This window comes from Oncorhynchus nerka, linkage group LG2 (assembly GCF_034236695.1).
Source record: "Oncorhynchus nerka isolate Pitt River linkage group LG2, Oner_Uvic_2.0, whole genome shotgun sequence".
NCBI classification, from domain to species: Eukaryota; Metazoa; Chordata; class Actinopteri; order Salmoniformes; family Salmonidae; genus Oncorhynchus; species Oncorhynchus nerka.
This window is the reverse complement of record NC_088397.1, coordinates 29,405,683-29,432,885: the sequence shown is the minus strand read 5'-3', so window position 1 is coordinate 29,432,885 and position 27,203 is coordinate 29,405,683. Positions and strand designations below refer to the sequence as shown.

Genomic DNA, 27,203 nt, shown 5'->3' with positions numbered 1-27,203 from the left:
GCAACTAGGGTTAAGAGCCTTGCTCAAGGGCAAGTTGACCAATTTTTCACCTAGTTGGCTCTGGGATTCAAACCAGCCACGTTTTGGCTACTGCCCCAACTCTCTCAACTGCTAGGCTACCTGCCGCCTAGGCTAACTTCCGCCAGTCCACCCTATAGGTTTCAGTCTTCCTGTGTACGTCTCTCTCCCCCCCTCCATAACCCTAGCCCTCACCCTGTCCCAGGACCCTATCCGTGTGACACTATCACTCGACACTACAGTAGGTCCCAGGCTTCCTGTGTACGTCTCTCTCCCCCCCTCCATAACCCTAGCCGTCACCCTGTCCCAGGACCCTATCCGTGTGACACTATCACTCGACACTACAGTAGGTCCCAGGCTTCCTGTGTGCGCCTCCACTCCTCCCTATCCCAGCCAGTTCCATTGTGTGAGACAATCACCCAGTAGCTGTGGCCCATTTGTAAAAGGGAGGGGCCTGCATGCTTAACTCGTGGCGACGTAAGAGACCTTGTCTACCAGGAGAATTAGCAGATCAGCTCACAGAGCAACACATGTGGCCCACACCCATTCGAGGGAGAGAGAGAAAAAAAAAACACATTGCGCATGGGTCTCCAACTTAACACTCCTGTCAACTTAACAGCATAACAGTTGCACAAATTCATCACGGAAAGGGAGTTGAAGGAAAACGTATCGCTTGACTTGGACTTGGTGAGTTCTGCATTTCTTGCCTGTTATTGTTTCTATTAAGGAGTTTGTGTTGTCGTTCTATGATCGACCTTGTAGACAAGTTGCCCTGTGAGAAGGACAGAGAGAGAAAGTGAAGAGAGCTTCACGCCAACGTCCTTAATAGCTGTATTAATTCTGTCATGTCGGTGATTTCTAAGAATGAGGAATAATCCTGATAATGCGTGTAGCCATTGGCGTAATGTGGGTGGTTTTGAATGGCGACATGACCCACTTTGACTGTATGAGAAAAATCCACTCTTAACTGTTATGAAATTCTATATATGTAAAAGGGGCTATGTTTCATTTATGAAATGAATCTCTCCAAATAACCCATTCACTATTTCTCTGTGTTCTGTATGTCCAGTATTGACTGTTCATCATGGAGTCACCAACAACAGCAGGTACAATAAGCCCCTCGGTATCGGAAGAGGCCTTCAGCCACATGGTCAGTCACATCAGAGAACTCTTCACACAGCCCTCCGTAGCTGGTGAGTGTACCACATTCTTCCACACGATACAACCATAGACCTACTAGGTACTACTCTAGGGGTATTTAGGGAGGTGGTGGACAAGACAAGAGAGGACAAACTTTGCTTGGACCAGCTGTGAAGACAAAGCAAAGGATTTGTATCCTGTTGGACAAAACCTAAAACCTTTATGTAGGGGGAAATATTCAGACTATAAGATATTCTCAGGCCAAAAGGATCGCCCACAATCCTACTACTATCCTCCTAAGTCATGTTTTATTCATGTTCTATGCAAACTCATTAGGAAATACAAGTATATTAATTCAATCCCACACTGTTCTAAAGCAGGCTCTCAGACAATGGCCTCATTCCAAATGGCACCCTATTCCCTATATGGAGTAAAGGGATTTAGGTACCATTTGGGATGCACCAAGAATCTACGCCAACATTCCTAGAGTGTCAGAGCCCAGAGCAGGTGACTGAGGAGGTTGGAGGTTGCCCTAGAGATGGTCCGGTAGAAGAGAGCTTTAGACAACAGAATGAACCTCTTCGTTGTTAGTTCCTCCTCAGGAAGAAAAGATGGCTTTGAAAGAGTGAAGAAGGTAGAGAGTAGAGAGAGAGAGAGAGTCCCCAGAGAGGGTTAGAAGGGTGTGTCACACTATGGACCTGCAGATTATGGGGAGTGTCTGTTAATCAGCCAGCCAAGTCTGGGTAGGAAAGCCTCCAGCACCACAAGTTCTGCTCTAGTGATAAGGACAGACTGACTGGTTGCAGCTCAAATTCACCCTCTATCTCTCTCGCACACGCACACACACACACACACACACGGGAGCTCTCACATACTCTGAAAATACTCAAATTAGCATCTGAATACCGTGTGGATGAATACAGACCTTAATTTGATCACCCTTTTGCAGGAGCACTTTCTTGCAATGCAGGAAATGTAAAACTTGTACTGTTAATTATACTTAACTTGAAATGTTAAGTATATAGGCCAATTCTTGTGGGAATTGGCCTATATGGACAGTTTCTTATAGAATGTTTAAAAAGTATTCTGAAGTTTGCAATTTCCACTGAAATTTCAGACTTCATTTTCCCTTACGAAAAATGTATCAACCCCTACAAAATGGCCATGAATTAATTATGTTATTTAAATGATAGGAGGCCGTCTGCGCTCTTTAAAGGTTACTACTCTATAGTGTTGGTTCCAGGTGCGTGGGAGTCCAAATAAGAATACTGGAGGAAATGGAGATCCAAAACTGAATGCAATAAAGATGCTAATTTGAACATCATGGTGCCCAAAAAATTGAAACAAAAGTTTCAGACTCGGGCCAACCTCAGTATAAATGGTAGGCACACACACCTGTTTCTATTTCAAGGATAATTGCATGTCACATGATCAAGCAAGAGTATACATCAGAAAATCTATAATTGGTACCTAGTACAATAGAATGCATGATCTGCATTATACAGTATATAAAAGCGGACAGAGAAATATCATAAATGATTGGTACTATGATTTTTTGGGCCACCATGATGTTCAAATTAACAACAGCTTTCTGCGTGGCATGTAGCCTAGCGGTTAAGAGCATTGGGCCAGTAATTGAAAAGTTGCCGGTTTGAATCCCTGAGCTGACTAGGTGAACAATCTGACAATGTCCCCTTGAGCAAGGCACTTAGCCATAATTGCTCCTGGAAATCTAAATGACATAAAATCTTTATTTTGCATTCAAGCCTCAGTTTTGGATTTGATTTATTTGTTCAGGCAGTGTGCGGGTCTCCATCTCCTCCATTAATTATAATCCACTTTTCATGCAGGATTATTTTCCTGCTGTAGCAAACTGATTCAAATGAAGATCCTACATGTGTATTGGCGCAAAACTTGCATGATATACTTTTTTTCCCTCCATCTATTCAAGTTACTGACCCAATGCTCTTAACAGCTAGGCTATCTGCCACCCTACCAATTAAATTCAAATGTGGTCTAAAATTGTTCCAAAGATTTCACAAGAGAGTAACAGTCTCCCAATTAAACCAGTGTTTCCCAACTCCGGTCCTCCAGTACCCCTAACAGCACAGATTTTTGTTGTAGCCCCTGATTCAACTTGTCATGGGCTTGATGATTAGTTGACAAGTAGAATCAGGTGTGCTTGTCCAGGGGCCATAACAAAAATATGTACCGGTAAGGGGTACTTAAGGAACAGAGATAATTGTGCTCCCATTGCTTTTATAAATGGTAGGGGAACATATCGTGAGACAGTTTTGAAAAGAAACAAATGTGTCTGTCTGTTTCTCTCTTGTTAAATCTTTGGAACAATATTAGACCACATTTGAACTGAACTTGAACGTTCACTGACAAAGCTTTGTCATTGTTCAACGCGGTGTCGTGACAAGATCATCTTACAACAAGGAGAGAGTCACTTTCTCTCACTGGCATACATCATGTGGGCTATCGACATGAAAACATTCCTGTGAGAATCTTCTCCGCTCACATTCCCCTCGGGTTCGTTCGACAGCGAACAGCTATCACAGTGCCATCCCACACAGCTTGTCTCACCAGTCAAAGTGACCGAATTAAACCCTTAGCTCTCTCCCCCCCTTCTTCAGTGACAGGACCCATGTATGCCTGCATCAAAGTGACTCCGTACTGTAGTTGTACGACAGGCTCAGCGTGATGCTGTCTGAGAGGAAGGCAATGCCACCTGAATAACAAAAGGGAAACAGCATGTGTTGTACTGTCAGAACAGCCTTGGGAGACAGTGAAGAAGCAAAGAGATCATTCTAGAATGCACTCACTGGTTAGAGTAGAATTGTAAGGCAGTAAATTTGTATTTTTTGTGAGGGAGAGTTCATTGAGGTGAGACAATCAGATGTTGATTAGCAGGTGTGTGACTATCTGCTATTTCTTTATGCTTATGTTTCCTGTTGACTTAGATGCTACAAATGTGTCTAAAACGAAGTAGTGTTGTTCCCAGGAGAGCAGTACTGAACGTCAGCTATTAAAACGTAGTTTACATTGATCTTATGGACTGAAGACAAACATAACTTTTTTGCTACCAATTGTGTTCAAACTAAAGTAAAAAAGAAAGAAGCACAACAGGATTAAAATAATATGGACACTAGTAGCAGTTCCTCAACTTAAAATACATGATAAATTCCAAATCCACTACCACCCTGGTATGCAGATCTTAACTTGCCTTCCTGTCAAAAATCTCACAATTTTATGTTACCATTCTGCGTTAATTCTCCCTTTACACTCATAGGAATTGGCCTATATGGATTGGTCTAATTTGATTGGTCTAATTTGATTGGTCTAATTTGAAATGTTTCTTACAGAAGAAAGCATACGCATGGTAACAATTGAAAGGGACCAGTTTGGAAACTATGGGGAAATGATTAGACCAAAAATGAGGACACAACAGTTCACCTGACAAGACTGAATCCAAACATTACACTGTTGATTTTATGTGCATTTTACATTTCACCGTACTTTTCACTGCATTTGTTGATAACGAAATGTGAAAATACTCTGGATACATTCAGTAACAGGATAAGAATAGTCCTTGAAAATGTGGAGTAGGTGCAACATAAGACAACAACAACAAAAAATGACAAGAGTTTGAGTGGGAGAACTAACTGGTGTCTCCAAGTGGCCTAGAGCATGTAGATGTGTGTTTTGTTTGGAACTCAGCCCTGCATCCCCACCATCACACAATTACTGTTGTTGTTTACGCAATCCAAGAAAGGCCCATTTATACATCGCAATCTGGGTCAGGTGGGAATCATTTGAAAGCTTGTTCTATTGTCAAGTTATAAAATATGATCGTACAGGGTTACTCTTTCACGGGGCAAGTCAGAGAAATCGGCATCATTTTTGGTAATGAATGCATTCAGGTGCGTGTCCAACTGCAATAGACAAACATAGGCTCATTCTGTTCAGGAGAACCCAGGCTATGACACCATGTCATCTTGTAACTGTACATCAAACATACGGATCATAAACGTTGACACTGTATACGACATGAGTTTTATGATATGGGAAATGTGAAGTGCACATTTGGACTCACAGGTGTTCGTCTTGCTTGCACGACATCAAAGCGGTATTTCTTTCGAAATACATCGAGTCATGTTCATTTGCATCATTTCTCTCACTCGGACCTCAAAAGATTAGCGGGGGGATGGAGGCAACTTCTTGTCGCGTGCGGTGCTCAAGTTCAAAACGACTGTCAGTCAAAACCCATACAGCGTTGTGAAGCACTGAGCACTGACGTCATGTTTACAATGTTATTGTACAGACACTGTGTTTCAATTTATGCGCTTTATCAGTGCTCAAATCTGCCATTTTCAACCTGTACACATGTACAAGTGTAAAGGGCTACTCAAACATCTCACTCAGTATGATCATTCAGTCTCATTAGTATCTTTCCTGCCTGTATTCTTGCTCCAGCTCAATGACCTGAGGAGTCAAGTCTGGGTCCACTGCCTCAAATGAGACCTGTTTCCTTTCTCTCCCTCTCCCCCTCTCTCCCTCCCCTTAACACCCCCCCTCTACTCTCTCTCTAGCCCCGTTTATACCTGGTTCTAACATGCGTCCTTTGTCCTGATCTTATCCACATTCTGACTATGCCCACACTGTATCCGTTGCATCTACAGATGGTAGTAAGATGTGTGTCTTATCCATGTACACTGTGTCTGCATTGTGACCACATATCCTGGCCCCTCCCTGTATGCAAAATTATTTGACAGTTATCCTTTCAATATTTATTTATTTATTTTAAGACATATATTGATGCAATACGTCAATGGCGTTACCTGCCAACGATTCTAGAGGGAGGGATGATGATGAATGAATTGGTTTCACTATCCAGATCGTTCTACACAGGTAAGATATTCAGACATAACGCGTGTCTGACTACCTCCGGAGGGGGTCAGGACATCCGATCGCCTTCAGATCCCAATGCATCTTTAAATCATCTACACCTGTCTAAAAATGTGGGCACAATCAGAATGTGGACAATATCAGGACAAAGGATGCAAGCTAGAACCAGGTATAAACGGGGCTTCTCTCTCTCCCCCACCTCTCTTTCTCTCTTCACACCTCTCACAAGTTAATGAGAGGAAAGAAAGCATCTGTCAAGCATGTCAAACGGCCTGTGCCCAGTAGACCAGGCAGGGAACTCAAGGTCACATCATTGGCTCAGAGCAGCACCGTAGTCAGGTCCTGGGAGAGTGCCTGCGCCACGGCCTTCGCCTCAAACTGCTGCTTTGACAGCTGGGAAATCAGAGTAGAAATACATTTAAAAAGCAAGAGGAGAAGGAGGGAGATAGCAGCAGCTCCTTCGATCTTAATCAGGACATGGATTGCTGTAAGTGCTGTAGCCTTGTTAAAGGAACAGCCACACACCTATAGGTAGCTCCTTCACAAAAGTATTATGTTGATCCAAATTCAATAGCCAGATCGAAATGATATGGTACATCCTCCATTCACTGGAAAAGACCACTGTGATGCTTTTAAATGCTTTAACGTTTGAACAACCTTCTCGCATGGGAAGGGCAGATACTACTGATGTTGCTGCCTTTGGGGCAATCACTATAGGGACAGTCACCCTTGGGGGAGTCACTATAGGGACAGTCACCATAGCAGAAGGGCAGATACTATTGACGTTGCTGCCCTTGGGACAGTCACTATAGGGACAGTCACCATAGCAGAAGGGCAGATACTATTGACATTGCTGCCCTTGGGACAGTCACTATAGGGACAGTCACCATAGCAGAAGGGCAGATACTATTGACGTTGCTGCCCTTGGGTCTGTCACTATATGGACAGTCACGCTTGAAGCAGTCACTATAGGGACAGTCACCCTTGGGGCACACTATAGGGGCAGTCACCAAAGCAGAAGAGCAGATACTATTGATGTTGCTGTCCTTGGGGCAGTCACTATAGGGACAGTCACCAAAGCAGAAGAGCAGATACTATTGATGTTGCTGTCCTTGGGGCAGTCACTATAGGGACAGTAACGCTTGAAGCAGTCACTATAGGGACAGTCACCCTTGGGGCACACTATAGGGACAGTCACCCTTGGGGCACCATATAGGGACAGTCACCAAAGCAGAAGAGCAGATACTATTGATGTTGCTGTCCTTGGGGCAGTCACTATAGGGACAGTCACCAAAGCAGAAGAGCAGATACTATTGATGTTGCTGTCCTTGGGGCAGTCACTATAGGGACAGTAACGCTTGAAGCAGTCACTATAGGGACAGTCACCCTTGGGGCACACTATAGGGACAGTCACCCTTGGGGCACCATATAGGGACAGTCACCAAAGCAGAAGAGCAGATACTATTGATGTTGCTGTCCTTGGGGCAGTCACTATAGGGACAGTCACGCTTGAAGCAGTCACTATAGGGACAGTCACCCTTGGGGCACACTATAGGGACAGTCACCAAAGCAGAAGAGCAGATACTATTGACGTTGCTGCCCTTGGGTCTGTCCCTATATGGACAGTCACGCTTGAAGCAGTCACTATAGGGACAGTCACCCTTGGGGCACACTATAGGGACAGTCACCAAAGCAGAAGAGCAGATACTATTGATGTCTGTCCTTGGGGCAGTCACTATAGGGACAGTCACCGGAGCAGAAGGGCAGATGCTATTGACGTTGCTGCCCTTGGGACAGTCACTATAGGGACAGTCACCGGAGCAGAAGGGCAGATGCTATTGACGTTGCTGTCCTTGGGACAGTCACTATAGGGACAGTCACCGTAGCAGAAGGACAGATAGTATTGAGTAACAATAGCATAAGTGATACATATATACAGATACATAGGCCATACAGCATACTACAGCATAGCCCACTTACTGCGCTGGGCTCTGACTGTACTATTGCATCATGGATGATGTCATTGAGGAGGAAAGGATGGGGATGTGTGTTGAGACCAGTTCTACACTAATCCTCCTCCAGAGCATCCGGCGTGAAGACGAAGCCCAGCAGGCCGTTATATAGTGGACTGGGTGTGGGGAGAACATTTGCTTTAGAATAGTTAAATATGCTGTAGGAAACGGTTTAGGGAAAGGGTCTAAGAGAGTGTCGTTAACCTTAATAGAGAAGTACTCCCTTAAGTGTGGATATAGTAGATGTATCTGTAGGAACTATACAAATGGCAACCATTGTTGTTTCAGCAAATCTCTCTCGCTCTTTCCCTCTCTCTGACACGCACATGAATGCATAGATGTCCTTTTTTTAATCAGTTGAACATTGTCTTCGCTGAACAACCCCCTCAGATGCCCTCTAGCCCATATCCCCCCAGGCAATAATATACTTGTCCAACCTCTTAAAGCCATAACAATAAGTGAATGGCCCCTGCAGCACCAGGAAGCCCATACTTACAGTACATTACACCGCTCTCCTTCATATGAGGCTCTCTGTCTGTACCTCATTAACTACAGAGCGCTGGGCCAGAGCCCCAAATGATCTCACTACAAAGCCATCTCATCTCACCCTCCAAGGACTTCTGCTTCAAAACAAAATAAATGTAAATTACCGTCATTTTGGCCCCTGCCTGGCCTATCAACCACTCTATACCCCTGGGCAGCTGAGGGGAGGTCAGAGAGAGGGGAAACATCAGAGGGATATATGGGGGAATGTTACAGTCAGCCATCATCCCTTTATCAAAAGACCAAGCGACTGCCTGGAGTTAACATGGGAATCTGGGACGCCCTCATGAAAAGAACCCAGCTAATATCAAAGCAAAGCTCGTACTCTACCTTTCCATTGTAGTGATACTAGAGAGTATCCTCCCCTATATGTCATATTTGCATCAGCATTGTCTTGAAAATATTCAATATAACAATCGGACACAAACTGGGTCAAGGTTTGAATCGAGAACAACAAGCGCTCCAACTGTGTGTACTGTACTAGAATTGAACTACAATTGCCACGTACAGAGGCCTAAGCTGCGCAGGCAGCATTCAGATAATCGATTAGCTCTCCTTTTGGGAATGTATTCTGTTCTCAGGCACATTTAGTCCTCATACAAATATTTGTCACAGTCAGTCAGTGGGGCTGTGGAGTCTATTTTGTGCCATGCCACCAACTACCGGCTCAGTCCCCAAGGTTGGGCACCAGTGCAGCTTGTTTCCTCCCAGGGGGGGACATCCTATGGACGGGGTTCTGCTCTGTCTTGGGGAAACAAATGTTCTGGATACAGAAACAGCAGAAGAGGCATGCATACAGCATACTGTGGTTATGTCCCAAATGGCCCCCTGTTACCTATTTAGTGCACTACTTGATACCAGAGCTCTATGTGACCTGGTCAAAAGTAGGGCACTATATAGGGAATAGCGAGCCGTTTGGGATGCTGTAACTCAACAGCAAGGGCAACCAGCAGAGTCCCACCCTTAGGGGCAGAGAGAGACACTTCCTTGTTTGTTCTACTGATGAATCTTCTTAGCCCCTAAGCTCTAGTGTACTGTAGCTTGCAGTGGCACTTGTTCAGTCTCTGAGCAAGAACTGTACTGTGTTGCGTTTGTAACTAATGTACCTATCTTCTGCAGATATGAGTCAAATTACCCTTCTTTAAATAAGTACCACCTTACAACCAACATTGGAGGAGGGGTGTTTGCAGAGGGGCGTGGTTTATATAGCTAGATAGCTACTCTACTGGTGACAAAATTTGATTAAAAAAAAACAAATTGCCATCATTAATGCAATTCCAATGTTGTTTGAGTTGCTTCGTGTATCAATCACCAAATTAGCTTGAGAGGATTTTCCTGCAACACTGCTCACTACATCCACATTTCTTGACATAGGCGTTTCAAAGAGCTGTCAGTCAATGCAAGCTCATGAATATAAACTCCCTGCCCACTCAGCCTGTCTTTTCAAACTTCCAGGTAGTTAGCTATGAGAGAAAGAGTACTTTTTCTCAAATATTGAGCATTTCTATCCACACAAAATATTATGGGTGATTTAGTTTTTAGTCACTCAAAAGGCTATTTTACATGGGAGTCAGAATGACTGTTCGTGACGTTTAAGAACACACCTCAAATATTGCCACCCCTCCCACCTCAGCGCAAGTGATCTGATGTTAGACAGGTAAATTGCTGAACCTGGAGTTAGGGCTGGAAAATGCCAGTGCGCCAGTTTTCACATGACGAAATTGCAAACTAACGTGGGCTTGACACATGCGCCTCCTTACCGCGAACCAAAAATAGAACCAGTATAGTTATGGTATTTTGGTTTTTACATTGTAGGTTGTAAGCCTTATTTGCATTTCTCCCAGGATGCCTTTCAAGTGAATGTGAGAGGTACCCACCCATGACTGTGTTTGTTAGTGACAGAGAAATGGTTGTTGCATTCAATAACTTCAGGTCCGGAAACCTTCACCAAGTGACTACCTACAGTAAGTGAATGTGTTTCAATTTGAAGTCAACCCTTCATGACCTTATACTGTACTTGTCATAAGGCTTTTAGTTATGGCCAAGTTGTCCTCAGCGTTGTGGTCTGAAAATATCGGATCATGGGTCACATCCAACCTGCAAAATCACAATAAGCTGGTTTGTGAAGTGATTAGTAGTGATGTTACGTTTGATACCGGTGCTCCGAGGCATGCGTTCATCTCTAAGCAGCTAACTTCGAAGAAGTGTGTCTATACGTGCAGCACTTTATCAGAAGTACGTCTTCAATTACGTCCAAGGCTACGTTTCATCACGTGCTTTTTTCAAACCATGTGTTGCAAAATGTGAGATCCCACTTATTTCATTGTGGCTTCGGTGCTTTATTCAATTCCAAGCTGCTTTCAGTCACTGACCTCTACTGGACACCGTACTTACGAACATAGTTAGGATTTTGCACATGTAGTTTCACTTGACTGGTAGCGCCGCAGGTAGAGTAGGGAACTATGGGACACTTTGTTATGAAGTCAAATCCTGTTGAAGGCAGCAAAGCTGCCTGCCATCCAGGACCTCTACACCAGGCGGTGTCAGAGGAAGGCCCTAAAAATTGTCAAAGACCCCAGGCACCCCAGTCATAGACTGTTCTCTCTACTACCGCATGGCAAGTGGTACCGGAGTGCCAAGTCTAGGACAAAAAGGCTTCTCAACAGTTTTTACCCCAAGCCATAAGACTCCTGAACAGGTAACCAAATGGTTACCCGGACTATTTGCATTGTGTGCCCCCACCCACGCTGGGTAGCTGCTGCTACTCTCTGTTTATCTTATTTGCATAGTCACTTTAACTATACATTCATGTACATACTACCTCAATTGGCCCGACCAACCAGTGCTCCTGCACATTGGCTAACCGGGCTATCTGCATTGTGTCCCACCACCCGCCAACCCCTCTTTTTACGCTTCTGCTATTCTCTGTTCATCATATATGCATAGTCACTTTAACCATACCTACATGTACATACTACCTCAATAAGCCTGACAAACAGGTGTCTGTATATAGCCATGCTACTCTTTTTTCAAACGTCTTTTTACTGTTGTTTTATTTCTTTACTTACACACACACATACACACCTTTTTGTTCTTTTGCACCATTGGTTAGAGCCTGTAAGTAAGCATTTCACTGTAAGGTTTACACCTGTTGGATTCGGCGCACGTGACAAACTTAACAAATGAACTGATTTGATTATTTAGACAATTGTTTTATGTGAAACCACACTTTCTGCACTGTTGTTCGAGAGCCAAAAACAAAGAAATATTCAAACATAGAAAAAAGAACATAGAATGCCCACCCTAGTCACACCCTGGCCTAACCAAAATAGAGAATAAAAGCATCTCATCAAATCGAGGACACGCTCCGTCGGGCGGATGTCGTGCCTCATGCACCAACACAGGAACTCTCTCATTACTCTCTCCTCCAATCTCCCCATCACCTCCTTCACTGTCTCTGCTTTGCTTCCTTCGCTCACCTCCAATTTCACCCTGACTGGCTCTGGTTCCATCCTTGGCTCCGCCGACCGTCCCGTGTGCCCCCTCCCCCTAAAAATGATTGGGGCTGCCTCTCCTGGCCACGCTGCTTGGTCCTTTGGTGGTGGGTAGTTCTGTAACGATCCTCTTCCTGTGAATAACTGGACCAAGGCGCAGCGTGAGACGTGTTCATTATATTTTATTAAAGTCAGAACACTAGAACAAAAAATAACAAAGAGGAAAACAAACAGTTCTGTAAGGAAACTAACAATACAGAAAACAACTACCCACAAAACCCATGTGGGAAGAGCTACCTAAGTATGGTTCCCAATCAGAGACAACGATAGACAGCTGTCCCTGATTGAGAACCATACCTGGCCAAAAACAAAGAAATATTAAAACATAGAAAAAATAACATAGAATGCCCACCCTAGTCACACCCTGGCCTAACCAAAATAGAGAATAAAAGCATCTCTATGGACAGGGCGTGACAGTACCCCACCCCAAAGGTGCGGACTCCGGCCGCAAAACCTGACTTTCAAGGGGAGGGTCCGGGTGGGCCCTCTTTACGGCGGCGGCTCTGGTGCGGGACAGACACCCTGCTCCACCTCCGGCTTGGCCCACTTAGGTGGTGCCTTTGGAGCAGGGACCCTCGCAGTGGGCCCCGGACAGGATGGCAACTCTGGCAGCGCCGGACAGGAGGGCGACTCTGGCAGCGCCGGACAGGAGGGCGACTCTGGCAGCGCCGGACAGGAGGGCGACTCTGGCAGCGCCGGACAGGAGGGCGACTCTGGCAGCGCCGGACAGGAGGGCGACTCTGGCAGCGCCGGACAGGACACAGGCACAGGACTCACCAGGCTGGGGAGACCTACTGGAGGCCTGGTCCGTGGAGGAGGCACAGGATAGACCGGGCTGTGGGGGAGCACTGGAGATCTGGTGCATAGCCTTGACACCACTCTTCCAGGCTGAATGCCCACTCTAGCCCGGCACGTGCGGGGAGCTGGAACAGGCCGCACTGGGATCTCCTGGAGAACTGGGGAAACCGTGCCTAGAGCCGGCGCAGGATATCCTGGCCCGAGGAGACGCACTGGAGGTCTGGAGAACAGGGATGGCACCATCCTTCCTGGCTGGATCCTCACCTAGCCCGGCAGATGCGGGGAGCTGGAATGTAGCGCACCGGGCTAAGAACGTGTATTGGAGATCTGTAGTGCCAAGCTGGCACAAGACGGGCAGGGCTGTGGAGGCGCACAGGAGGCCTGGTAGGTGGGGCTGGCACAGTCTTCACCAGACGGCTAGCACGCACCTCAGGAAGAGTATGGAGAGCTGACTCAGGTGACATCAAATCAAGGACATGCTCCGTCGGCGGATGTCGTGCCTCATGCACCAACACAGGAACTCTCTCATTACTCTCTCCTCCAATCTCCCCATCACCTCCTTCACTGTCTCTGCTTTGCCTCCTTCACTCACCTCCAATTTCACCCTGACTGGCTCTGGTTCCATCCTCGGTTCCGCCAACCGTCCCGCCAAAAATGATTGGGGCTGCCTCTCCTGGCCACGCTGCTTGGTCCTTTGGTGGTGGGTAGTTCTGTAACGATCCTCTTCCTGTGAATGACTGGACCAAGGCGCAGCGTGAGACGTGTTCATGATATTTTATTAAAATCAGAACACTAGAACAAAAAATAACAAAGAGGAAAACAAACAGTTCTGTAAGGAAACTAACAATACAGAAAACAACTACCCACAAAACCCATGTGGGAAGAGCTACCTAAGTATGGTTCCCAATCAGAGACAACGATAGACAGCTGTCCCTGATTGAGAAACATACCTGGCCAAAAACAAAGAAATACAAAAACATAGAAAAAAGAACATAGAATGCCCACCCTAGTCACACCATGGTCTAACCACAATAGAGAATAAAAGCATCTCTATGGCCAGAGTGTGACACCTTCATTGCACTTGTGCAAATTGTAATGGGGCTTTCTTTTGTCTCTTTCAGCAATATGGTATTCTGTGGTTGTACCAAATGTACCTTTTTACTATGTGCTTGCTTTAGCAGGAGCTCTAACAACAACTTTTCTACAGAAGACTGAAATTCCAGATGCTTTTGTTGGTAAGTACATTACTGTCTTCAAAAGAAAGCGTCTGTAACGATCCTCTTCCTGTGAATGACTGGACCAAGGCGCAGCGTGAGACGTGTTCATGATATTTTATTAAAATCAGAACACTAGAACAAAAAATAACAAAGAGGAAAACAAACAGTTCTGTAAGGAAACTAACAATACAGAAAACAAAAACAAAGAAATACAAAAACATAGAAAAAATAACATAGAATTCCCACCCTAGTCACACCCCGGCCTAACCAAAATAGAGAATAAAAGCCTCTTTGGCCAGGGCGTGACAGCGCCATTGAACTTGTGCAAAGAGCAATGGGGCTTTCTTTTGTCTCTTTCAGCAATATGGTATTTTGTGTTTGTACCTAATGTATCTTTTTACTATGTGCTTGCTTTCGCAGGAGTTCTGACAACAACTTCTGCACATATGACTGAAACAACCTCAGATGCTTTTTTAGGTAACTACATTACTGTCTTCAGAAATCACACATTGATGAAGGCTGAAGGGGGCGAGAGAGAAATTCCAACATGTTGTCTACACCAAAGTGTGAAGATACCTATAGCGGGGGACAAATTCAATTGAAGTCGGAGGTTTACATACACCTTAGCCAAATACCTTTAAACTAAGTTTTTCACAATTCCTGACATTTAATCCTAGTAAAAATTCCCTGTCTTAGGTCAGTTAGGATCATCAGTTAATTTTAAGAAGGTGAAATGTCAGAATAATAGTGTAGAGTGAAGTATTTCAGCTTTATTTTCTTTCAGCTTTATTTTCCCAGTGGGTCAGAAGTTTGCATACACTCAATTAGTATTTGGTAGCATTGCCTTTTATTGTTTAACTTGGGTCAAACGTTTTGGGTAGCCTTCCACAAGCTTCCCACAATAAGTTGGGTGAATTTTGGCCCATTCCTCCTGATAGAGCTGGTGTAACTGAGTCAGGTTTGTAGGCCTCCTTGCTCGCACACGCTTTTTCAATTCTTCCCACAAATTTTTATAAAGGATTGAGGTCAGAGCTTTGTGATGGCCACTCCAATACCTTGATATTGTTGTCCTTAAGCCATTTTTCCACAACTTTGGAAATATGCTTGAGGTCATTGTCCATTTGGAAGACCCATTTTGGACCAAGCTTTAACTTCCTGACTGATGTCTTGAGATGTTGCTTCAATATATCCACATACTTTCCTTTCCTCGTGATGCCATCTATTTTGTGAAGTGCACAAGCCCTCCTGCAGCAAAGCACCCCCACAACATGATGCTGCACCCCCCGTGCTTCACGGTTGGGATGGTCTTCTACGGCTTGCAAGCCTCCACCTTTTTCCTCCAAACAGAACGATGGTCATTATGGCCAAACAGTTCTATTTTCGTTTCATCACACCAGAGGACATTTCTCCAAAAAGTACAATCTTTGTCCCCATGTGCAGTTGCAAACCGTAGTCTGGCTTTTTTATGGTGGTTTTGGAGCAGTTGCTTCTTCCTTGCTCAGCGGCCTTTCAGGTTATGTCGATATAGGACTTGTTTTACTGTGGATATAGATACTTTTGTGCTTGTTTCCTCCAGCATCTTCACAGGGTCCTTTGTTGTTGTTCTGGGATTGATTTGCACTTTTCGCACCAAAGTACGTTCATCTCTAGGAGACAGAACGCATCTCCTTCCTGAGCGGTATGACGGCTGCGTGGTCCCATGGTGCATACTATCGTTTGTACAGACGAACGTGGTACCTTCAGGCGTTTGGAAATTTCTCCTAAGGAGGAACCAGACGTGTGGAGGTCTTCAATGTTTTTTCTGAGGTCTTGGCTGATTTCTTTTGATTTTCCCATGATGTCAAGCTAAGAGGGACTGCGTTTGAAGGTAGGCCTTGAAATACATCCACAGGTACACCTCCAATTGACTCATATGATGTTAATTAGCCTATCATAAGCATCTGAAGCCATGTCGACATTTTCTGGAATTTTCCAAGCTAGCACATTCTGAAGCCTTGACACACCCACAACTTGTTTTTCATATAAACCCAGGCCTTTCCCGCTACCGCCAGCAATTGCGCCCATGATTGTGGTTGTGAAAATAGCTCAAATATTTCTGCCCCCTCCACATGTGTTATTACATAACACAAAAAAAGTGCAATAGCATCAACTGTAAGAAAGTGTTAATTTAAGTCTGAATTTGCAACACCCATGGTGTTAGGGACCAACACTCTAGAGGTGTCAGTTTGTGAACACTATTTCGGTGGATCACATATAATTTCTAAGAAAGTGTTAAATTGAACACTGTGGGTGTTACTGATCTAAAATGTGCTGTGGACATACAACTGTTTATTATAGTGAAGAAGGTCAATTACAACCAACAAGTAAGAAAAACTGAAAATTTAGGGTTAGAATTAAATGAGGAAAGTAGAAAATTGGGACATACCAAAACAGGATAAAACAAGAGACGGCCACACTGGACAGGACCGGACAAGACAAAGCATGACTTGTGGAAAAGTTGCCTGTTACCATGGGGCTGTTAGTAGGTAGGAGGTACCATTTGAATGTTGTCTGAGGTGGCCTGCGGGCAATGTAGGATAGGAATGGTTCCTAGATTGTGTCCTTCAGTTTGTTATTTTGTGGATCTCTCCAGGGAGGCCAGGTCAGACAATAAATGAAGCCAGTGTATGGTTGAAACATTGGATCTGCTTATCCAGTTTAGAAATATCCCCTTTTTGGGCGACTGTTAATGAAATCAACAGGAAGTGTTGTTTGTCCTTGGACATAGAGGAAACACAGGGGACGCCATCATCAAAGTAGTGGAGGATGCAGAGTTTTGGGGATGCAAGAATGGTAATATGGAGGATGACTGAGGGAATGCTCAGAACTTTTTTCCAGTAATTCTCAAGGATGGGACAAGACCAGAATGCAGGGAGGTGAGTGTCAGGAAAGTACTTCTGGCAGACTGGACACAGAGGCGATCAACAAGCCCCACCAGGGACAGAAATAGGGAATTATTACTGAAAAGAACAATGTTGGCAATACACAGTTGAAGTCGGAAGTTTACTTACACTTAGGTTGGAGTCATTTAAACTCGTTTTTAAACCACTCCACACATTTCTTGTTAACAAACTGTAGTTTTGGCAAATCGGTTACATCTACTTTGTGCATGACACAAGTCATTCTTCCAACAATTGTTTACAGACCGATTATTTCACTTATCATTCACTGTATCACAATTCCAGTGGGTCAGATGTTTACATACACTAAGATGACTGTGCCTTTAAACAGCTTGGAAAATTCCAGAAAATGATGTCATGGCTTTAGAAGCTTCTGATAGGCTAATTGACATCATTTGATTCTGTGCCTTTAAACAGCGTGCTCCCCGGCAAAATATGTGGTTGCTTGAAGTTTACGGTCTTGTCATCAACTCCAATTCGAATGCTCATCCGTTATAGCCGAGTTTGTTAAATGTGTTGAACATGCTTGCAGTCCACATTGTTGTAATTGCATTGCTTCAATGTGGAAATACATGGTGAAACATAGGCGGTAGGATTTGGACAGGGACATGCCAAATGTGGTCAATAAGCAAGATCAATTCACTAGGCTGTTAATGAGACCTGAAAAGACCGTGTCTAACTCTGATCGAATTATAAAATACATTTAAAAAACAACCTGTTTTAAATAGGCTAAGTCTGAATACAGTTACAGGCACCATAATTGCTCCCCGAGGACGTATAATACAGCTGGTTTTGCGCAAATCCAAACTTTTCACAGGATCCAATACAAAGAGAAGGGGGGTTCTAAACAGGATCCAATATAAAGAGAAGGGGGGTTCTAAACAGGATCCAATATAAAGAGAAGGGGGGTTCTAAACAGGATCCAATATAAAGAGAAGAGGGGGGTTCTAAACAGGATCCAATATAAAGAGAAGGGGGGTTCTAAACAGGATCCAATATAAAGAGAAGGGGGGGTTCTAAACAGGATCCAATATAAAGAGAAGGGGGGGTTCTAAACAGGATCCAATATAAAGAGAAGGGGGGGGGGTTCTAAACAGGATCGGGTCTGAAGTGTGCTGTCATAAATCGCTTCTCTCGTTCCATGGCACTGTGTGCACACGTAGGCCTAAATGTCTTTCCGCATAACATTCACACCTCTATCCACACCTCTCCTGTCAATTGTATTGTTGCCGATGTGCAGGGCAGATTCTCAAAACAAATCTGCCATTGATATGACATTATACACTCTTAGAAAAAGGGTTCCCAAAGGGTTCTTCGGCTGTCCCCATAGGAGAAGGCTTTTTGGTTCCAGGTAGAACCCTGGGCACTGTGCGTCGTGGCTGGATTGGCTGCTCAGGTCAAAACCCATTCCATTATCAACTCCATTACCGTTAAGATGGTCTTTTCGTGAGTCTTAACATGTCCTGTTTTGCGCTGAATGAAATGGTCACTTCTGCTTGTGTTTTTAAAGGTTGTGGATGGTCAAAATCATGTTTTGCACACGACATTTGATTATATTTGGATGAGACATTGATAAAGTTTGATCATAAAGTTACTGGGCCCCTCCCCCATGTCAAACACTTGGATTCGGGAGGCGGGATTACTAAGGGGATAGGGGGACATCATCCTAACTATCATTTTAATACCCACAAAAATAAAGAAAGGAAATTCAAATAAATGGTATGAACAAATATATTGGCACCCAGGAGAATACTTCGAACATCGAACACGTCGAACATCTCATTCCAAAATCATGGGCAGTAATATGGAGTTTGTCCCCCCCTTTGCTGATATAGTAGCCTCCACTCTTCTGGGAAGGCTTTCTACTAGATGTTTGAACATTGCTGCAGGGACTTGCTTCCATTCAGCCACAAGAGCATTAGTGAGGCTGGGCACTGATTATGGGGTGATTAGGCCTGGCTTGCAGTCGGCGTTCCAATTCATCCCAAAGGTGTTCGATGGAGTTGAAGTCCGGGGTCTGTGCAGACCAGTCAAGTTCTTCCACACCGATCTTGACAAACCATTTCTGCATAGACCTCGCTTTGCACGGGGGCATTGTCATGCTGAGACAGAAAAGGGCCTTCCCCAAACTGTTGTCACAAAGCTGGAAGCACAGAATCGTCTAGAATGCCATTGCATGCTGTAGCTATAACATTCCAACTCACTGGAACAAAGGGGCCTAGCCCGAACCATGAAAAACAGCCCCAGACAATTATTCCTCCTCCACCAAACTTTCCAGTTGGCACTAGGAAATTGAGATCTGCCGGACTGCCAGATGAAGCGTGAAGCGTGATTCATCACTCCAGAGCCCAATGGCGGCAAGCTTTACACCACTACAGCCAACGCTTGGCATTGCGCATGGTGATCTTAGGTTTGTGTGTGGCTGCTTGGCCATGGAAACCCATTTCATGAAGCTCCAGATGAACAGTTCTTGTGCTTACGTTGTTTCTAGAGGCAGTTTGGAACTCGGTAGTGTGTGTTGCAACCAAGGACAGACGACTTTTATGTGCGTCCCGCTTCAGAACTCGACGATCCCTTTCTGTGAGCTTGTGTCGGCCTACCACTTCGCGGCTGAGCCGTTGTTGCTCCTAGACGTTTCCACTTCACAATTAAATCCCTTCCAGTTTACCGGGGCAGCTGGGCAGAAATTTGACCAACTGACTGGAAAGGTAGCATCCTGTGACGGTGCCACAAGTCTCTGAGCTCTTCAGTAAGGCCATTCTACTGCCAATGTTTGTCTATGGAGATTGCGTGGCTGTGTGCTAAATTTTATACACCTGTCAGTAATGTGGCTGAAACATCCGAATCCACTAATTTGAAGGGTGTCCACATACAACTTTGTATATATAGTGTATCTCCTCACCACGCGCTCTCACCACTGGCGTCCCCCAGGGCTCTGTTCTAGGCCCTCTCCTATTCTCGCTATACACCAAGTCACTTGGCTCTGTCATAACCTCACATGGTCTCTCCTATCATTGCTATGCAGACGACACACAATTAATCTTCTCCTTTCCCCCTTCTGATGACCAGGTGGCGAATCGCATCTCTGCATGTCTGGCAGACATATCAGTGTGGATGACTGATCACCACCTCAAGCTGAACCTCGGCAAGACGGAGCTGCTCTTCCTCCCGGGGAAGGACTGCCCGTTCCATGATCTCGCCATCACGGTTGACAACTCCATTGTGTCCTCTTCCCAGAGCGCTAAGAACCTTGGCGTGATCCTGGACAACACCCTGTCGTTCTCAACTAACATCAAGGCGGTGGCCCGTTCTTGTAGGTTCATGCTCTACAACATCTGCAGAGTACGACCCTGCCTCACACAGGAAGCAGCGCAGGTCCTAATCCAGGCACTTGTCATCTCCCGTCTGGATTACTGCAACTCGCTGTTGGCTGGGCTCCCTGCCTGTGCCATTAAACCCCTACAACTCATCCAGAACGCCGCAGCCCGTCTGGTGTTCAACCTTCCCAAGTTCTCTCACGTCACCCCGCTCCTCCGCTCTCTCCACTGGCTTCCAGTTGAAGCTCGCATCCGCTACAAGACCATGGTGCTTGCCTACGGAGCTGTGAGGGGAACGGCACCTCAGTACCTCCAGGCTCTGATCAGGCCCTACACCCAAACAAGGGCACTGCGTTCATCCACCTCTGGCCTGCTCGCCTCCCTACCACTGAGGAAGTACAGTTCCCGCGCAGCCCAGTCAAAACTGTTCGCTGCTCTGGCCCCCCAATGGTGGAACAAACTCCCTCACGACGCCAGGACAGCGGAGTCAATCACCACCTTCCGGAGACACCTGAAACCCCACCTCTTTTAGGAATACCTAGGATAGGATAAAGTAATCCTTCTCACCCCCTCCCCCCTTAAAAGATTTAGATGCACTATTGTAAAGTGGCTGTTCCACTGGATGTCTTAAGGTGAACGCACCAATTTGTAAGTCGCTCTGGATAAGAGCGTCTGCTAAATGACTTAAATGTAAATGTAAATGTATTTTTCACTTTGGAGTAGACAACATGTTTGCAGTTCTCTCTCACCCTTCTATCTGTACAGTGCCTTGCATAAGTATCCATTCCCCTTGAGGTGTTTCCTATTTTGCTGCATTACAACCTGTAATTTAAATAGATTTTTATTAGGATTTCATGTAATGGACATACACAAAATAGTCAGGAGGAGACAGAGAGCGAGCACGAGCAATCTCTCCCTGAAGTCTCTCACTGTGTGTGTGTGTGTGTGTGTGTGTGTGTGTGTGTGTGTGTGTGTGTGTGTGTGAGCAGACAGAGAGAGCAGTCTTTCCCTGAAGCCTACATGCCTCAGTCTCAATTACCATCCTGTCTCTGACCTCAAACAGTGAGAGTTAATAAGGCCTGTGAACTCTCCTCTCCCTGCTCAAACATGTATTCTCTCAGTACTGACACACACACTACTAACACCACATACCCTCTTTCACCCCCGGGGTAGCTAGTCTTCTGAATGCAGCAACCTCACGCTCTCAGTTCAACCTCCGACCATGTCATCCACTATACTTGTGCCCCCTTGCTCAGGGAGGGTGGTTATCGACGCATGTATCCTGATAACGACTTGGTGTGCGCAACATACACTATAGAGTGTGCTACTTTTTGACCAGAGCACCAGGGGCCCTGGTCAAAAGTAGTGCACTATGAAGAAAATCGGGTGCCATTTGGGAGGCATCCTTGGAAGGGGTTGCACATTTTGCGATAGTGATTAATGAATCATTAATGATAGGCTGAACTCCTCTGATGAAGCAGGTAATTAAGAGTTAATGAGGTATTGCACACCGACGCGTCCCAACACACTTCTTGTTTTTTTTGTTGCTTGGCACTTTTGAAATGTGTGACTTTTTTTCCCTACACACCTGGAAGTGTGTGTGTGTGTGTGTGTGTGTATGTGTGTGTGTGTGTGTGTGTGTGTGTGTGTGTGTGTGTGTGTGTGTGTGCGTGCATGATGCACTGTAAGATTGGTTGGGGGGAGGGGATGACACACATTGAGCTGATTGGAGTGTTTGTGTCCCCCCCCCGGCTAGATTAAAGTCAAGGTGGATTGGACAGCTGTTCCATTGCAATAACTTATACTTAGCATCTCCTTCATCACTCTTTATTTAGTCTCCCTTCCACTTTTGACAGGCAGAAAGGCACCTTCTACCTGTCACTGTTGAAGTGAGAGAATAACATTCAGTCAACAGGCCCTGCGCTCGACTAGCGTCCAAACCAGGGGGTGTACTTGTACATCAAGCTGCCTTCATGCTTCCGACACAGGAGAATCAGGAGATAAGCTACCTCCTGTCGACAGTGTAGCTGTACTCAAAGCCACATCATATACTGTACACATGAATATGTCACTACTGTATAGTCTAAACAAGAGTCAAACTACGGAGACAAGCAACGCAAGCCAGCGTCAAACAAGCTGGTGTAAGTACGGTGAAATCTGAAGGGAAGTGTAATGATGTAAATCAGTAGGTACCATACATGTCTGTGTGTTGACTGCGAGGCTCTGTCTCTCTAATGTCATTATTGTGTTCTCTGTTCTGGTGTCATTTGCAGTGGGAGCCGCCATCGTAAAAGGTGTATCCTTTGAACTCCTTTTCGTAGGTGAGAAATATATCAATCACAATGTATTTATAAAGACGTTTTTATATATATTTTTTTACCTTTATTTTACTAGGCAAATTCAAATTCTTATTTTCAATGACTGCCTAGGAACAGTGGGTTAACTGCCTGTTCAGTGGCAGAACAACAGATTTTTACCTTGTCAGCTCTGGGATTTGAACTTGCAACCTTCTGGTTACTAGTCCAACATTCTAACCACTAGGCTACCCCGCCGCCCCAGGGTATGAGCAGTTGTCACAAGGTGCTTTACATTAACCCCTAAGCTTTAGATGTGGTTATCCAGATGTGGAAGCATTATTGTTCTCTCTATAGTCTGAAAATAGAACTAATTCCATGAGTATACGTAAATGGAAAGTCCTCAACTTATTGTTTCTGGTTTCACCTGTATAGTTGTTATCGTTTCCCTCGTCAGAACGTTGCTGCCTCAGCATGGCATCTTTTTTTTACTCCATCAAAGAAATGTCATTATTTTGCTTACATTCGAAGTCAATTCGCAGGTGCTCTTATCTAGAGAAACGTATAGAGGTGCCTCGCTCAAGGGCACGTCGACAGATTTTTCACCTTAGGGATTTGAACCAGTGACCTTTCGGTTACTGGCCCAACAATCTTAAAACACTAGGCTACCTGCCGATCCACCTACCTAAAAATCTATGAACTAACACATAACAATGTAATGTTTCTTTGATGTTCTAGATCACGATTACCCCTATGATAACGTGTCTTATGAAAAAACATATTACTCTTTAAAAGAGTATTCTATATTTTCAGAGACCATTCTCCCCTCTGTCAGTCTAATTTATATCCATCTCTCTCCCTTCCCAGGAGTCATTCTTGTGGTGGTACTGGTGGTGGTACTGGTGCTGGTACTGTGCCACAAATGCAAGCATAAGGGCACTTACCACACCAACGAGGCCGAGTGTGGTGATTCTGATTCTGTCGACACGTATGGTGTTGCCTCTCAAAGCGAACTAGAGATTTTGAAAGAGGAAGAATAGAAAGAAGTACACTTCATTTGAAACAGGACTTTTTCCGATTCTAAACCGGGGCCAGTTGTCAACTCAAGATGCCAAATATTTTCTACGGAATTGGTAATGCCTATGATGGTCATCTAATTTCAAGGCAACATTTATATGGGGCATACGACCATCTCAGCTCTGCAGATTTTGCCACGAAGAGACAGAATCGTTAGATCAATTATTTTTGTATTATCCAGATATACACTATATATACAAAATTATGTGGACACCCATTAGTGAATTTGGCTATTTCAGCCACATTACAGCTTTATTTCCTTCATCAATCAATATACAGAAGCACTTTAATAAACAATTCATATTCATTACATGTAAATGTTTATACTCAAAAGATAGTACCTTGTTTGAATTTCTATTATGAGGGTGTTGAGCGAGCTTAATGTATAATAATGTATAGCATTGCTGAATGTAATATCTGTTTTCAATTTTTTTCTAAATTGACGTCCAGTAGTAATCTGAGCTTGTAAAATGAAATCAAGGCACAGGCATCTTTCCTAACGCCAAACTGAATGTTTTTTTTTTTTTTGGCCTGAAGGTACCAATAACTGAGAAAAGGAAATGCTACGGCAAGGACCATAAGAACACAAAAAAATATGTTCATGAAACTTGACAGACATTTCACCTATGACAATACTGGGAACAAAACAGTCAAAAAAATGTAAATTCCCCTTCTAATTCTTATGCAAGTCTCTGTAACTAATATATTACCATGTGATTAAAGAGAAGCGACCTTGTTTTGCCTGATGAAAACCGTGTCTAATTAGCAGTAAAACACTCGTTCCAGAGAGGAAGGACTTTTTGTATCAACAAGGCAACAACAGGGAAGTTTCAAAAGGAAACTGAAGACAGCCGAATCACACGGGGGTTTGTTCCTTAGCCCCAGCTAGGTGGAAAGGCTTCCATGTAGTTCAGAGAGGGCATATCAACAGGAACGCCCTGATAAATGCTCAAAGTATTAACATCCCAAAATACTGTATCGGTGACTAAATGTGGTCCAGTTTCTGTTGAAGATAATGCATGTCTGTTGTTCTATCATGTGGAAGTCCCATTTGATTAGTATGTATCAAGCTACACATTTGATAAATTTGCACAGTCATGGACTAAATTGTTTTTTTGTTTTTTCAAATGAAGAGTTTACTTGTATACCCAGTCGGAAAAATCTGATTATTCAACACAACATCTGGGTTCAGAAAACCAAGATATAGGGGCAAATGTTTGCACTTCAATAGTATGTGTTAATGAGATTTAGAAGCTTATGGAGGATTTTGTTTTTTCTATTTTCATCAAGCTAGAATAGAGCGATGCAGTGCCCGGGGCTGCTGAAGGGCAGTTCTGAATCCTTGAGTAGTGCCAGGCAGCGCTATGTGGGTTTAATGCAATTCGAACAACCCCAGAAACGTTCCTGCAGAGCTGAGCCAGCACACTTCAAAAAACCATGGTGCCTCTGGGAAATCGTTTTACTCTAATTGCGCATTATTCTTGGTCGGGATACAAGACAATACAAGCCAATCTCAAGATCATACATCACCTGATCTACAGGCTGGCAAAGAGCACTTACTTTTGGCCATTTGATTGCAAGTTGAAAGTATTTATTTCCATCTGTCTTGATAATCAAAGTATGGGACAATTGCTAACCTTTCTCCAAACAGATTTTTCTTTCAATTCTCTAATCAAGTCTAACTTCAAAGCCAGTGACTCAGTGTGTGTTTGAGTGCATTAGCTAGAGTGCTCTGTCTGATTGAGGTAAAGACAATAACGCCATTGAGACATCTATCCAACTGCCGTCCTCACTGACATCATATCAAGTCCTATTGATCAGGGGACCAACCATCAGAGAGGAAAACGCTTACATAAGATGTGTCCCAAAAATAGCACCCTATTTCTTATTTTGTGCACTAGGGTACTTTTGACCAGGGTCCTATGGGGGAATAGGTTGCCACTTGGGACTCGGCCGTGACTTCAGCAGGGCCACTGACACCTCTCAAGGAGATGGAAAAACTTCTTCTACAGGAGTCATTCCAGGGTCACTGAAGCTATAGCTTGGCCTAGACAGCTATACACAAGCACCGGGCGCTTGAAAGGCAATAATCAGGAAGTCAGCCTTGCAACCAGCAACCAGCCGCACTTCCCATTCAATGTATTTTTTTTATTAGAAATCAAATAACCGTTCAAAAGGCGCCCATTGTGTTCTCTTACAATTGTATCCCAGCTTTCCTCATGGCCTTGGTGTGCAGAGAACATACTGTTTTATTGTGACAATAAGCCATACTGTGATATGGCCCTGAAGGCATCAACATAAATTCATTTCATCTCGACTGCTCTGTGAAGCTTGAACAATGGCAAAGCCAAAGCTGGTGACTTTTCCATCTCTTCTCCTACTGTCTACGAAATGGCATAAAATAACAAATAAATGCTAGTATTCTCCATGGATGAATGCGGCATGCGGCTGTATTTACCTAAAGACATTGACGATGAAAACACATAGAATTTCTTTTGAGCAATGTAGCTACCTCACTCTCTTTGAGTTGTAGCTAATTCCAGTAAAAGAGGAAACAGTACATGAATGAATGAATAACTTGACTTGGAAGCCCATGGTCCTGTAGTCTGAGTTGTGTGGATTATCTCCCTTGTTAGACAATAGGCTAAATCTTGCGTGCGTCCCGAACAGCACCCATAGAGCTCTAGTCAGAAACAGTGCACGACAGTATGTACAGGAAATAGGCTGCCATTTGGGACGGAGAACCTGGACGTGTTCAGACAAAATGGAAGAAGAACGGGAACAGGGAACTCATTGAATCATCTCGTTAGAATATCCCCATGGCTTAGACTCTGTCCCAAATGCAACCCTATTCCCTATGGGCACTGGTCAAAAGCAGTGCACTGCGTAGGGATTAGGGTGCCATTTTGGGACGCACTTTTAAGGTTCTGGGGCTCTTGAGAAAGGAGAGTTTTGCATAATACAGCCACAATAAAACAAGAACTCCAGCTCATCCAAGTGTTGCTCTATTCTATTCTTCAGCGAATATCCTATAAGCTATAATGAAGATATGTGACTTAGCCCCTGACATGGCCAGCTTCCTAGGAGAAAGGACTTCCATTCCAGACTCAATTACTATTTCAATACGTTTCCGCCATGGATATTGAATATTGCAAGATAAGCAGTTCTCGCAAAATTGCGAGCACAAAGTCTGCTCCGGGGTTTGTGCTCAGGCTTTTGACGCTTCTGTTCAGAGGTGCATTGGGAAGGTTATGAAGCACATTTTCTGGGGGGAGCCAGGGTTACCAGAATAAATAATACAGTATCTGCCTGTGAAGACGGATGCTACATTGTTGCAGCCAGGAATAGTTCCCTCGCTCAGCACTTCCCCAAAGAGTTGTGAA

At 44.4% G+C, this 27,203-nt stretch overlaps 1 protein-coding gene across 4 annotated transcripts; it reads left to right on the top strand.

Annotated features, from left to right (window-relative positions):
- The first annotated feature begins 515 nt into the window (after positions 1–515).
- Positions 516–24,556, top strand: LOC115129659 (contactin-associated protein-like 2). 4 transcript variants are annotated; one of them, XM_029660267.2, is made up of 6 exons: positions 516–705; positions 1,088–1,211; positions 14,158–14,211; positions 14,614–14,670; positions 22,723–22,770; positions 23,611–24,556. In XM_029660267.2, exons 2-6 carry the CDS (start codon positions 1,103–1,105, stop codon positions 23,781–23,783), a joined length of 441 nt encoding a protein of 146 aa, XP_029516127.2. In that variant the 5' UTR covers positions 516–705; positions 1,088–1,102; the 3' UTR covers positions 23,784–24,556. The 4 variants fall into 4 exon arrangements, with proteins under 4 accessions (XP_029516127.2, XP_029516126.2, XP_029516128.2 ...); XM_029660266.2 differs by having other exon boundaries at positions 14,155–14,211; XM_029660268.2 differs by lacking the exon at positions 14,158–14,211 and having other exon boundaries at positions 517–705.
- The last annotated feature ends 2,647 nt before the right edge of the window (positions 24,557–27,203 follow it).

Coding starts and splice junctions, on each gene's coding strand:
- LOC115129659 (XM_029660266.2), top strand. CDS start 1,103: ATGGAGTCACCAACAACAGCAGGTACAATAAGCCCCTCGGTATCGGAA. Junction 14,212..14,613: donor AATTCCAGATGCTTTTGTTG/GTAAGTACATTA, acceptor TTGCTTTCGCAG/GAGTTCTGACAACAACTTCT. Junction 14,671..22,722: donor AACCTCAGATGCTTTTTTAG/GTAACTACATTA, acceptor TGTCATTTGCAG/TGGGAGCCGCCATCGTAAAA.